A 13,665-nucleotide genomic window follows, 5' to 3' on the forward strand; every position below is an offset into this window, starting at 1 on the left:
TTGCAACTATGACAGGCATAATCCCTAGAACTAAGCATCCATTTAATTAATCATCAATAGAGAAGTATATATTTGACTAATCCATCGTCTAATCCTCAAGCCAAACACCTACAGAATTGCACAAATTCCACTAATAATCTCATAAGCATCTGAAAAATCCCCATCCCTCAATCCGGCTACTTCTAACCTAATCTAATAATCATATGAGGTCCACCATTCTTGCACGAATCAAATACACAAAAACCCTAATGCAGAGAAAACCCCACATCCAACAAATCTAACCAAAGAACCTTCTGACCACAAACCCTACAATCTAAAAACTACCACATTAAAGTGATAAGCACATACCTTCTACTCCGCCTGCTCCTCGCCAGAGCCGGCCTCCACCTTATCCACCTTCTCCACCTTGTGCGTCTCGCCGGAGCCCGCCTCCACCTTCTGCGCCTCGCCGGTGATCGCCAGAGCGGGCGCATCTGGCTGGACTGCGCCGCTGCATCCCGCCCCCGCCTTCTCGAGATCTGCAGCAGAGGGAGCACCACGCTGGACGCCGGCACGTCCCCTCACAAAGGTGCCCGCAGCGACCTGCCGCGCCTGCTCCACCAGATCTGCGCCCCAATCCGGGCGCTCACCTCCTGCGTTCGCCATGGCGATGGAGAGGATGCGGTGAGGGAGACGAGGAGGTTGGAGAGGAGAGGGAGTGGGGCTCATGGGGAGTGGGGAGTGGAGATAGGGAGACGATGCGGCGGGGGTAAATGGTGGGCGATGCAGACAGAGGTGGTTGCCGTCCACATTTATATGATGGGACAGTTTTGGCAACCCCTCGTGACACGTGCTGCCCCACGCGCGGGCGGCTGCAGGCGTGCACGAAACGCTGCCGTATACGAATACGAGCATGCGGCCGGGCATACGATCTAACCGGGCCCGTACGGGCCTTCCAGGGCTCCTCGACGGCTATACGCGGGGGCAACAAAGACGATCGTGCCCCTCGTTATGAACCGTTTTTGGTTCATCCTGGCCGTCGATGTGTTTTTCCACCTCGCGTTCAGCCCAGGGGGGGAGCACCGGAGCAGAACGCTCCAGAACGAGGTCCTAGAGCATCCAAACGCCGGTGGAGGGACGGAAGTCTAGAGATGGATTTGCCAATGATGCAACTGAAGGAGCTGTTCAATGTAAATCATTTCATTGTCAGCTAAACTAATCCTCACATCTCTGCACTCCTCGGAATGAAGGAGATTGTCAGAGCCTATGGAGGCCGCTTTGCAGGAAATGTTTGTTTCTGGCCATTTACCGTATTATTAGGGTCATAGTTCGGTTCTGGTGTATGTTAGCATGCATAGTGAAGCTCTTTTTGCAAGTAATTTAGAATTGTTCTCCTACTCTTGATAATGCCTAATTGCCTCCTATATATGTGCAATATCTGATAGCATTGAAGGGCTAATTGTAGGACAGGTTGCTGTTATCATTTGATGGGAGGACATCCAAACAATGTTCTGTAGCAAATACATCTGCACCTCTTCACTGAACACTACACATTGCAATCCTTCCAAATTTCATTTCCTACCTATTGCATTACCAAGTCTAATTCTGATCTAATTTGTATAGCTCGCTCGAATTGCTGAGATGGAGGTGAAGTATCGATATAACCAAGTTATAGAAATTTGCCTCCCACTGGGAGGGCTTGCAAAGTTGTTTGTTCATGATTGGGAGGGTGATGTCACCATGGTTATGCCAGCAACAGTAGCTCAGGAACCTTTGTTAATAATATCTTCATAGCTTGTATAGGTAATGCTGGTCCTTTGGATTCAAAATGCTCACCTTATATTGCATCTTTCAAATATGCAGTACTTGAAGATTATACAAAACCCGACATATCCAGAGCTCCAAATGGCTGCCAACCAGGGTCGCAGGTGCACATGGGAGAAGCTCTCTGCCATCAGAGCAAACTGTGCAATTGAACTTGCATTGGATGAATCCATAGCAGCCGTCAACCACAAACAAAGGCTAAGAAGTACTACAAGGGCAGCAGCTTCTTCCCAAGGATATACCGACAATGTTCGAACCAAAACACCAAGGAGGGTACCATCATGGAGCTGCATCAGTCGAGAGAATTCATCAGGATCCCTCTCGGAAGATCACTTCGCGGCCTCCATCTCATCCACTCACCAAGGCACTATTCGAGTTCATGGTGCACCAAGCACATCTCGTCATGTTCGTCAGAGTTCACTTGATGGAAGTGAGAGTGAATCAGAAACCATTGACTTAAACTCATGGACCAGGAGTGGAGGGCCTCTGACGAGGACTTCATCAGCTGATCAGTTCATCAACTTTATCTAGAATCTCGAGATCGAGTCCGAATTCGAAAGGTTTCTGAAACAGAGTCATGCAACACTAGCAACGCAAGCATTGCTGTGTCTGAAGGAGATTTTTTTGCAGCCTGAGAGGACCACCAATGGAATTCTACTTAATTTTGTCAGAAGAGAAGATCTGATTTTTTTTAGAAAAGGAGGATGACCCCCGGCCTCTGCATCTGGGCGATGCATATGGCCACTTCATTAATTATTCTCACAAGACCTTACAAAGTCATACAACAGTAAGACTAAAGCCGCCGTCTAAGCAACAAATGTCGCTACACCTATCCAGTTGATGAAGGCGCGCAGATAGCCTGGGCCTAATACCAAACAGACATCGCAGCCAAGCCTAACATCTAAGACCTGAGACCCCAACCTAGCCACTTGCCTGGTCTGGGGCACACACTGGTCCGGCGTGCTCTCAGAGGCCGCCGCCGCCAACTGCCACCGCTCCATCTTCAGAACTGTACTGATGAATCAACCTTGCTCGGTCTAGTTATCGTCGACGCCATCACGGCGCCCAACGGCACCTCCTCCCTGCGCGCAAACAGCTGAGCACGTCGCGGTCGCCACTAATATATCTCAGCGCCATGCTGCCAAGTACCACCAGCCGACACAGCTTGAAGTCCTTGGAAGATCTATCATGCGTAGCACCTGCCGACCAGGCATGACCAAGCGTAGCACTTGTCGGTCAGGCATGACTTGACATCTCCACCGAAGCTCCGTGCAAGACGAAGCCGCTCCACCTCCTTCCTCTGACTTCCGGCGCTGCTCCACAAACGATGCTCCCAAGAGAGAAACGACATCACAGTGCCGCCATCGTCCGATCTGAAACACCAGATCCTAGGGTTTCCCCCGGAGCAGCACGAGTGGGTCGACAGTAGTTACACGACGATGCCTTCATCAAGGTAACGGCGTAGAACATCGCCATCGCCTGCCATCGGCTCGGTTTTCACCGGAAACCATGTCTCCCCAACTCGTTGCCGGGACTAGAGGATGGATCTCGAGATCCGATCACCAAGCTTCTGGCCGGCCACCACCGACGAAGAAGATGACCACCACCACTGGCTACACCGGCCAGAACAGATCTGCCATGGGTGCCGCAAAGCAGTCCACCAGGCCCTTGACGCTGCCGTCGATCTAAAGCCAGATGACATGCCGCCGAAGAACCCATCGTGCCGCCGCCCGATCCAGGCCAGCCGCCACAGCCGCCGCCCATGGCCCGAGGCAGGGCCGACCGCCGCCGTCGTCGAAGCCAACGCCGTCGCATCTAGATCGGCTGCACCTCCACGCATGTTGGGGCCCGTCACCCCTGAGATGCGGGAGGGAGGAAGAGCCCCCGCCACCACCGTCTGCCTCCGGGCACAAGCCGGCGGCGGCGGAAGGAGGGGAGGAAGATGGGCTAGGCCCGGTGGCGGCTAGGGTTGGGGAGCCCCCGAGTCGCCTGAGCGGGGGCAGACGCGGGGGGCTGTTGCGGGGCATAACGGAGATCCTGATGTGGCGCAAAGCTCCTTACGCGAAGCATTTGTGGACAGAACGCATTCGGACTTGGGTGATGCCGTCTCAGCTGCTTCTAACGGCTCTGAAGATATCAAAGATGTCGCTGACAATCCCTTGGATTCTCATTCAGATTCTGTAACTTCGCCTGAACACTGCGTTGACGATAACGAAGATGCTAAGCTAGATTTTAAATAATTCTTAGTGGATTATTGCAGCAGCAAAGATGCTAAGCTAGATTTTAAATAATTCTTAGTGGTTCATTGCAGCAGCAAAGATGCCAAGCTAGATTTTAAATAATTATTAGTGGTTCATTGCAGCAGCAATGATGTATACGATAATTGCAGTGTCTATTTAGAGAACACTGATGATAGCAGCATATCTGTTGTGTGGTGTCATATAGTGATTGATACTGATGATACATTGATAGAAGCCTTTCTTGGCGTCGACAGAAATGGAATTCAGTGTTTGTTGTACCACAGGCCCTGGCTCAAGATTCGTCTAAACTAAACACACATTATAACAACTCTGGAAATCCATTTCTGTACACATATTCAGTTATCATATACACGCACAAAAATTCTAAGAAAAATCCTATATGAACTAATAGGGCTTCCAACTCAAATGTTGAAGCTCACTGGTTTCTATTTCGCAGATATACTGCCACAGAAGTCTTTGTGAAACTCTAACTGAATTTTATACAGGCTCCTGTCATATCTCACAGGTTCAACAGAGTAATATCAATAATGATCAACACTGTCTTTGAGCACTAATATAGAATAATTATCCAATTTTACACATGATCACCCACCTTATTGACATGCTAACACAGGCAAATCAGACATGGTACTCAAATGATTTTAGATACCAAGTAACAAATGCAGCTAAAAACTTCAACTAGTCCTCAAATGCTTTCAGGTTTCCATTCACAGATGTAAATCCACCGTCGACCATGAGGTTGAGCGCGCTGATGTACCTCGCTTGCCAGGTAGAGCACCGCCTCGGCGCCTCGGCGACATCCTTCGGCAGCAGATCAACACCTTTCAGGTTTGCCTCACCACCAACAAAGGCCAGGAAGTCCCTCACTGCATCCCCCTTGTGCTCCCCCTGGGGCAAATGTGGCATGGAGAGCGCGGTGGGCACGGCGTACAGCGATACGCAGTTCACCCGAATGCCATGCCTCCCCAGCTCCAGCGCATGCTTTGACGCGATGTACGCGTGAGGCCCCATCCCTCCGAGGACGCTGGCGACGCTTGCCAGCGACACGATGGCCCCCTTCTTGCCCTGGATCATGTCGCACGCCGTGTGCTTCATGCCCAGCAGCATGCCGTGCACGTTGATGTCGAACACCTTCTTGACATTGGCAAAGTCGAGGTTCCGCATATCGGTGACCTTATCACCTGTAATGTTGGCATTGTTGACCATGTTGTCTAGGGTAGGGCTAGACTAACGAGCAGCTCAGCACGTTAAGCTCGTACTCGTTAAGCTCGTGCTCGTTAAGGATCGGCTCGTTAAGCTCGTTAAGATTAACGAGCAGAAAACCCTGCTCGGCTCGGCTCGTTTTAAGCTCGTTAAACTCGTGAGTGCTCACGAGCGCTCGTTAACAGATTATAATGTGTTAGAATATACATAGTGAATGTGTAGGTATGGTTTTCAAGATGAAATATGGTGACTACAAAAATAAATAAAGTAGTTTGTTGTCTCATATGTCGATTAGATTAAATAGATGGGCTGAGGTGCTACAAAAAGTTTGTCACGTAATATGAAAATATGTGTTGTGTTGTTACTAACGAGCTTAACGAGCCACTCGTGAAACTTGTTAGCTCGCTCGTTAAGCTCGTTAAGCTTAACGAGTTAAAATCAATGATTGGCTCTGTTCTCTAAGAAGCGAGCTACGAGCTTAACGAGCCGAACTATCGAGCGCTCGTCAAGCTCGCGAGCTACGAGCTTTTGGTCCAGCCCCAGTCCAGGGTGCCGATCTTCTCCGCCGTTGCGTCTACGGCCCGACTTATGTCTTCCTTCACTGTGACGTTGCAGTGGACAAACAGGACATCGGAGTCGCCTCCAAGGGAGTCGCAGAGCTGCTGACCGGTTTCGTCCTGGACGACTGCTATGCAAACCTTGGCGCCGTGCTGTCTGAAGAGGCGGATGATGGCTTCGCCGATACTCGAAGCGCCGCCGGTAACCAGTGCAACCTTTTCTTCCAACCTTTGGTTCGTTTGTTATGTGATTTGGTAATTATATATAGGACGCGTCTAGGGAGCGGTCAGCTGCTCCCTAGCATTCCGGAGCGGCGGCCACCAGAAAAAGAAAGATTCAGTCCACCTGATCCAAGAAAAGGATAACCAGCTACAGACCTGCGCCAACCCAACAAACTACACACTAAAAAGGAAAGCCCGCAGATCATGACGTCGGAAAGACCACATCAGACACCACCACCACCGAAGGCTGCTCCATCTCCGCCAGTGTGACACAGACATCAGACGCCACCGTGACCAGACGATCCTCCACCTCCGCCATGACGGCGTCCAGGCGCGTGGAGGAGATCATCAAAGAGCAAGCAGATGGGGGGTAGTGGGCTCAGTTGGAGCCGGAGAGGAAGGATCTCAACCAGCCTCGGGTAGAGGAAGCAGATGACGGCCGCACCCCGTCGACGACGGCAGGGCACGGCAGCGATGGGGCTGGATCTGGTTGCCCAAGGAGCACTGGGCAGTTGCATAGGACGCCATGGTGGAGTAGGCTGGTGGTGGTGCGGCTAAGACAACCGTCATCGAGGTGGTGCGACGACGACCTTGGGGCAGAGCCACGCCGGTGTGGTCCTCCCCTCCTCCGATCCGCCGGTGGAGCGTGGTGCCCGGTTAGTGGGAGGCTCCTGGTGGTAAGCATTGAGGGGAGAGGCCGGTGAGCCCCCTCTGATCCAGATCCGTGGGGAAGAGAGCGAGAGAGAATAGAGAGAGACGCGGGTGTTGCGGGGAAGACAGAGAGGCTGTCGGTGGGATGGGCCAGGACCTTGTCATATAGCGCTTGTGATGGCCCAATCGTGCGTCCGCGAGCCGGCCGCTCGATGTCTCTAAATAGTGTGTATGCAATTTTTAGATTTTAGGTTATATATATATTGCAGATTGCCTTTCGTCTCCCTTTTGTTTTGTATTCTTGTCATTTATGTACATAGTGATGGATTATGAATCTGCTTAGGCCTATATAAGACAATAATCCCTAGTTAATTTCTAAGGCCGATGCATGTGTACGGCAAGGTATGGGAAGTGTGGGAAGTTTAGTCTCATACAGCTACAGTAAGAAGAGTGAGACCTCTTTATAAGGGTTGTCTACCACTTGCTATTGGGAGCTTGGAAATAGGAGTTGTACACGCGTGCTCCTCCTCCTCCGCCGCCCGCCTCGCGTCGCTTCGCCTTGCCTCATCACGACGCGTCGTGCCACGCTGCGGGTTGCGGAATGAGCCGAGCACATTGGACTGTGGGCTGTTCGCGGACTCAGTCGTGGGCCTGGATCAGGCCTATATAAGAAGGCGCTGGCCAGTGGAGTGAACCCTAACTCAGTTCACTCACTCCCTCTCATACAAACCTAGCCGTCATCTACTATTCCTCTCTCTGTGCTGCTTCCGGCGATCCCATCCCGACGACCAGGCCTCGGCCGATGCTGAGGCTACCGCTGCAGCCGCCGCGTTGGCCTGGCCAACCGGAGGGTATGATTCGTTCATCCCCTATTTGCTCGTTCATGTATATGATGTTCATAGATATTTCGGTTTTATGTATTGTAGGTGCTCACATGCTTAGGTATCGGTATGAGATGCATACCATATTTGCCATGCTTACTATTTACTCGTGGATTAGATTAGTCAGAAAAGTGCTAAGATTTCCAACAATCCAAAAACCTTATTTTATGCACTTTTCGACTCATGGCTTCACCGCTACTCTGAAACCGGAAAAGTATACTGGAACGCATTTTAAGCGTTGACAGACGAGGACTACCTTGTGGCTCACAGCAATGAACGTATTCTGGGTTGGTGATGTGTCTCCCACGGTAACGATTGCTCCTGAACAGGAGAATGTGTTTAGGGAGGCAACCACCATCTTTGTTGGAGCCGTTCTTACTGTGATCGGAGACAAGCTAGTCGAGACATAGCTCCATGTGCGCGTTGCCAAGAATTTGTGGGATGCGCTCGAAGTTAAGTTCGGCACAACCGATGCTGGAAGCGAGTTGTATGCTATGGAGCAGTTCCATGATTACAAAATGGTTGATAACTGTTCTGTATTAGACCAGGCCCATGAGATACAATGCATCGCTAAGGAGCTGGATGATGAAGGTATGTACCAAGGGTAGGGTCATGGGCCTGTCCAAACTACCCTACCCAAGGACATCTCTAGAAGAAACCACCTGTCAATCGACTCAGAAGTGTTCCACTCGACACACTCGACCATGAAGCCAACCACTCGACAGCCAGGAGATCTAAAGTCACTCTGCACGTAAACGGTCGGTCATTAAGTAGCTTTTATGGTCATCATAGCACTTTATGTATAGCGTTACCAGTAATGCCCAATCTTAATGTATCTTAAACCCTGCATAACTGAGGGACGGAGGGGTCTGGCGAACTCTACATAAGCCACCCCCCTCCTCAGTGTAAAGGGTTCGCACCCCTGTAACTCATACGCATATAATACAGTCGACTGCCTCCGGGCTCCGAGACGTAGGGTCGTTACTTCCTCCAAGAAGGGCCTGAACTCGTAAATCTCTTGCGTATACAACTACTCCATAGCTAGGATCTTGCCTCTCCATTAGTACCCTCCTACACTACTATCAGACTTAGAACCATGACAGTTGGCGCCCACCATGGGGCAGGTGTCTTAGCGACTTACTAGAGAAGTTGCAATTTTTTCCGATCTCCTTCATCATGGTTTCAGGTGGAGTTTTGGTTGAGGGCCGCGAGATCCGTCTCGGCGCACTCACATTCATCGCCGATGACTCTGCTTGGCTTCAGGAGGCTCCGCTCGACATCGACGCGCTCCCAATCTGCGGAGCGATGCACTTCCGCGCGTGCGTCCGCGGCGTCCTCCTGCGGCAGCCGTCGACCAAGTATCGGTCGGTCTTTGTGTCGTCCTCCCCTCCTGTTTCCCGCCGACGCAAGTGCTCCGGTCGGCCGAGGCTTCAGCGGTAGGTGAGACACGCATTGTCTTTCCAGTCGTCCACCCCTCAAGTCGCGGCAATCGAGCCCGACGAATCTCTCTACGGCCTGTTCGACCTGTTAACTAGCTCCGTAGAGACTACATCCGAGTGCGACAGCAGTGATCCAGCGGCGGAGGTTCTGATGGTCGATGGACCACGCGGTCCTCCCGGTTTTTACAGCGCTGACGGAGGCGACGGCGGAGGCGATCCATCACATGCCCATGAGGAGTATCTCCCCGAGCCCCTCACTTCGCTGCAAAGGGAAGAACTTCGCCGCCGGAACATGGATACGCTTCATACTCCTATCGTTGGAGAAACTCCCGAGGCTCGTGCCTTAGAGGACGCGCGCTTGGCCAACTTCGCTGAACGCGCTCGACTGGAGAACCTTCAGCAAGCACTCGACGAGCGTGCGCGGCAACGGGTTCCGGATTCCAGTCAACGTCAACTCTTTCCACAACCGACTCAGGTATACCGAACTCCGATTCAGAAAATTTAGCAGCTGCGGCCCGTATAGCAGAGTCAATTCAGCCTTCCCAGTCGGAGGCTGGCAGAGGTTTATTGCAGACCAGAGATTTACTCCAGGCAGCAGGAGATCAAAATTCAGCTGTATCGCAGTCGCGGAATAGGATTCAAAGCAGATCTGTAGCTGCAAATACAGTCCAGTCGGCTCATAGCCCACTACAATAAATATGTCAACTTGTGACCACCACTATTGCTCACTGAAAGGTCATGGTTTTTCATTCGCGGCCTTTTTGTGACCAAAAAGAGAAGGTCAAAAGCTGGCGGTCGTAAACTGACTATAGCGACCTTTCTTCTGGAATGGTCGTGGACGTTTATGACCAAAATATGTCCACTGTGGCGTTTCTGTCACTAGCAACCTCCCTAGGCCACGTAGGCATCCAACGTGGCAAGCTGATGTGGCACAAGATTCAGCCCGGTCCAATTCGGTTTTCTACATGGGCCTAGCCCAACAATTCGGCCTTTTTAGTTATCATTTTTTTTGTCATTCCGGTCTACTACAAGGGCCTGGCCTAATATTTCAGCCTTTTTTGTTTTTGGGTCGAGGCCTTTCTGGCTCAACGGTTCGTATTTTTAGGAGATGGGTCCAGTACTCAAATGGGTCCCGATTGTCATGTTCTAATATGTGGGTCCATATTTTCAAGTCACCGGTAAATAAATAACCAATCTTCAAATCAAAACAACCAGAAAGCACAGATAATACTTCAAATAAGATAATACTTCAAATAATAGCCAAAATAAGTCTGTTACATCATATAACCTAGATACAACGGTAATCACAGCCACAAGCTCTACAAGTCTCTACAAGTGTAATCACAACCACAAGCTCTACAAGTGCCCTTTTACATCTTCGAGTGACCCTTCGGTTTCTATCAGTCCTGATTTGAGGAACACACCAGGCTTCAGGGTCTTCTCCATAGTGTCGACCAAGATCTCACCCTTCATCAGCATCAGAGTGATGCACCCGAACATGGCAGGGAAAAGGATTGCCTGCCAAAAGCCAAATTTATACAAGATATCAGCCTTTCAGTGGTGTAGAATATCAGAGAACCACGCTTCAGCATTACAGGGCATGGAAACGTAAAATGCAACTTTTTTTCACAAAGGGCATACAATCGCAAATTTACTGTCCACAAAATTAAATTGGAAAAAACAAATGAAATGGTGAAGTGCATGTCAACCTTAGTGTTTCTACTTCCTACAAATGACTGAGACCATGGTGTTTCAACCTTTTGTAGAACACTATTCTATAACAATATATATTAAGCATGCTATAGCAGAAGCTTGAATTTATGGTTTCTATACTTCTACATTATACATCCTCAGTAATATAGACCTTTTTGCTACATACTGTACACGACAATAGGAGAAAAATTCTAATAAATTCATTACACACTTGCCAATAAAGATGACAAGTTCACTACACACCAGGGAACATAAACTTGAGAGGTTGAGATCAAGGCCTATCAACTACATCATATATATGCATTAAAAAAGAAGGCCATATGGACAACTAATGCATCATAATTACCAGTTTTAAACACTACAGGACCATTCATCAGTAATAGTAGAACTCAACCATTCATCAGTAATAGTAGTAATTTAATCTTACTAAAGATAGGCACTACAGCCAGAACTTACACCCAAAGATCCTGGAATTTTATGCACAACACCAGTAGATTAGCTATATGAACACAATACCAGAATTTTAAGCATCATGAATGAAGAAATCAAAATAGGATGCTTCGCTTTACTTGTGTGCGGAGGATAAGCAAAAGTAGCAGCACATGCTTTTCCTATTTGCTTTGCTTTCCTATTAGCATCTCCGGTCAATCAAACAGGATGCAGCAAGTGATTACATTAACCCCGATTCAAATATTTGAAGTATGGACAATCATTTCATGCAGCCATTCATAAACATACTACTACAAGGGAATTACAACTTTTATTTTAAGCATAATGTTTAAGTATGTAAACTTTCCTCAAGAGTCCCTACACACTACTACTCAACTACTATACGTGTGTAGTACTCTATGAGTAAGCAGAAGAGGAGATTGAAACGTAAGGACCATGTGTGTGTGTAGAAAACACACACAATAAACACTGAACATCACTAGTCACCCTGCACACAACAAGCTTCAGATGTTCAGAACAGATAAACATGTTGAGTAGTTAGGGAATCACGAGAAGGAAGTAGGAGGGTGGATCACAATGGTCTCACCTTGTTGCCGTCCTCCTCATCCAACCCCGGCGACCAAGTACACATCCAAGCCAATTCACGAATCCATGGGTGCTAGCTTGCCTACCAGCACCAGCATTGTGCCCCTGGATGCCACAAAAACAACCTGACTTGTAAGCATAGATAGAGAAGAACAAAATGTATAATGTGCATGCATGTCAGTAACAATCTTGCATATAATGTTTACTGCACAAACATTTTTTAGCTTAAAAGTAGAAGCAAATTATGGGCTATTCTTTCGATCATGATAAAATGATTGATCATGCTCCCAAAATACGTTTGAGTGGTAGGACACACAATAGGACAGGCCACTCCGTAATTGAAATACTGAACTCGGTTGTTAGAGCTAACTGTAGTGAGACTAGCAGAACGACAAACAAGACGAAAATATAAATACAAGGCCAACTGAAACTGGGTTTAGTACACAGGTACAGTTTAAAAGCAAATCAGATCAACTATAAAATCATTCAGAGCTTTGACTGGGCGTTTGTTCTTTTAGCAATTTTTTTGCTATAATCCAAAGTTATGGACATGCTTTATTGGTACGAGGAAAGCAAGATCGATGTATATCAGAACTTGCTGTACTTTCTGTATCAAGGAATGAAATTATGTGGTTTGGAAGCATTTTTTGAAATGTGCAGTGTTCAGGATTCAACTGGCTTCCAGAATTATAGAACTGAGGCTGTGAGTGCAACTAGGATAAATTAATAAGATTTAACAATTGCTTTCAGATTCTACTTACTCTCTACTGAATAACTGGAAATTACTACTCCAATAAGTAACAACTCCCTAACTCCATCTAGAAGTTGGACACTGACTCTCAGTTATACTGATTCAGTCATAGCTTACATTTAGCTACTTTCAGAAATCAAATCATCATCCAAACGCAAACTGTTTGGCACAGATTTCACGTACCATGTACACATACAGATCCGGCGGCCACCAGTGCCCGTACGACACAACCCTCTCTTCTGCTTCAGCAACCTGCAAATTCCAAACAGAGAGTCAGCCAACAAATTTCAGAACATATTCAGACCATGGCCTCCACAGAGAGAGGGACGGACGGAAGGAAGGAAGGAAGGGCCTTCCATGGCCAAGGCCATGGCCATGGCCATGGGGATGGTGCTCCTCCTTCACGCTTTCCATGGTGATGACCTGCACAAACCAACCGCACGGGTCAGACCAACAAATCCAGAAGAAGTTGAGGGGAGGGGAGGGGAGGAGAGGGGCTAGGGTTACGGGAGGAGGATTGGCGTACGTACCTTGTGCGTTATAGGAGATGCTACAGGGGCGCCGGAGAGAGCTCGACGACGGCGTGGGGGGACCGAAACTCTAGGTGCCGGGGAGGGGTCCTCTGCCGCTGTGCTACGCTGCGCTGCATGGTTGGGGAGGGGAGAAGAGCTCCGTCTCCGTCTCCGTCTCCGTCTCCATGGCGGAGGTGCTGGACGGATGGAGCTCGACAACGGCGTGGTGGTGGCGTACCACTCCCCCTCTCCGTCTCTCCCGTCCCAAGCCTGGCAGATCTGGCCGCAACCGGACTTTGTCGGCTCGATCTGCAGCCTGGGAGAGAAGGAGAGGCCGTCAGCGGCAGGAGATTTGAGGGGGACGAGCTCGCCGGCGGGAGCAGTGGCGACTGATTTGGGGGAACGACAGACAGGGAGAGGAGGAAAATGAGGACGACGAGGAGCCGCGGGGCTGCGGCAGGGATGCGGCGAAGTTGTCAAGGTCTAGGTCTGCGACGAAGGAGAGGTAGGGCGTGGCCGTGTGGGTGGAGAGGCAGGGGGCGAGGTGCCGGCGCCGGAACCCTGTGATGACGACGGCCTGGGTCGGCGGATGGATCCCGGAGCGGAGCGAAGGTCGGGGCGATGGGTGAGGAGGAAG

The 13,665-nt window shown here is 49.5% G+C and overlaps 1 protein-coding gene and 1 pseudogene across 1 annotated transcript; one reads left to right on the forward strand and one right to left on the reverse strand.

Moving 5' to 3' along the window:
- The first annotated feature begins 752 nt into the window (after positions 1 to 752).
- LOC119350086 lies at positions 753 to 4,043 on the forward strand (annotated as a pseudogene).
- A 699-nt stretch (positions 4,044 to 4,742) lies between these two features.
- On the reverse strand, positions 4,743 to 12,899 carry LOC119350087 (zerumbone synthase-like). The gene is made up of 6 exons (XM_037618092.1): positions 12,849 to 12,899; positions 12,700 to 12,768; positions 10,392 to 10,535; positions 7,484 to 7,566; positions 5,806 to 6,053; positions 4,743 to 5,275 (listed from the first exon to the last, which is right to left on the reverse strand). The coding sequence occupies exons 1-6, from the start codon at positions 12,897 to 12,899 to the stop codon at positions 4,743 to 4,745; spliced, it is 1,128 nt and encodes a 375-aa protein (XP_037473989.1).
- Positions 12,900 to 13,665: the final 766 nt, after the last annotated feature.

The sequence above is a fragment of the Triticum dicoccoides genome, chromosome 1B, assembly GCF_002162155.2.
Source record: "Triticum dicoccoides isolate Atlit2015 ecotype Zavitan chromosome 1B, WEW_v2.0, whole genome shotgun sequence".
In the NCBI taxonomy this organism is placed as follows: domain Eukaryota; kingdom Viridiplantae; phylum Streptophyta; class Magnoliopsida; order Poales; family Poaceae; genus Triticum; species Triticum dicoccoides.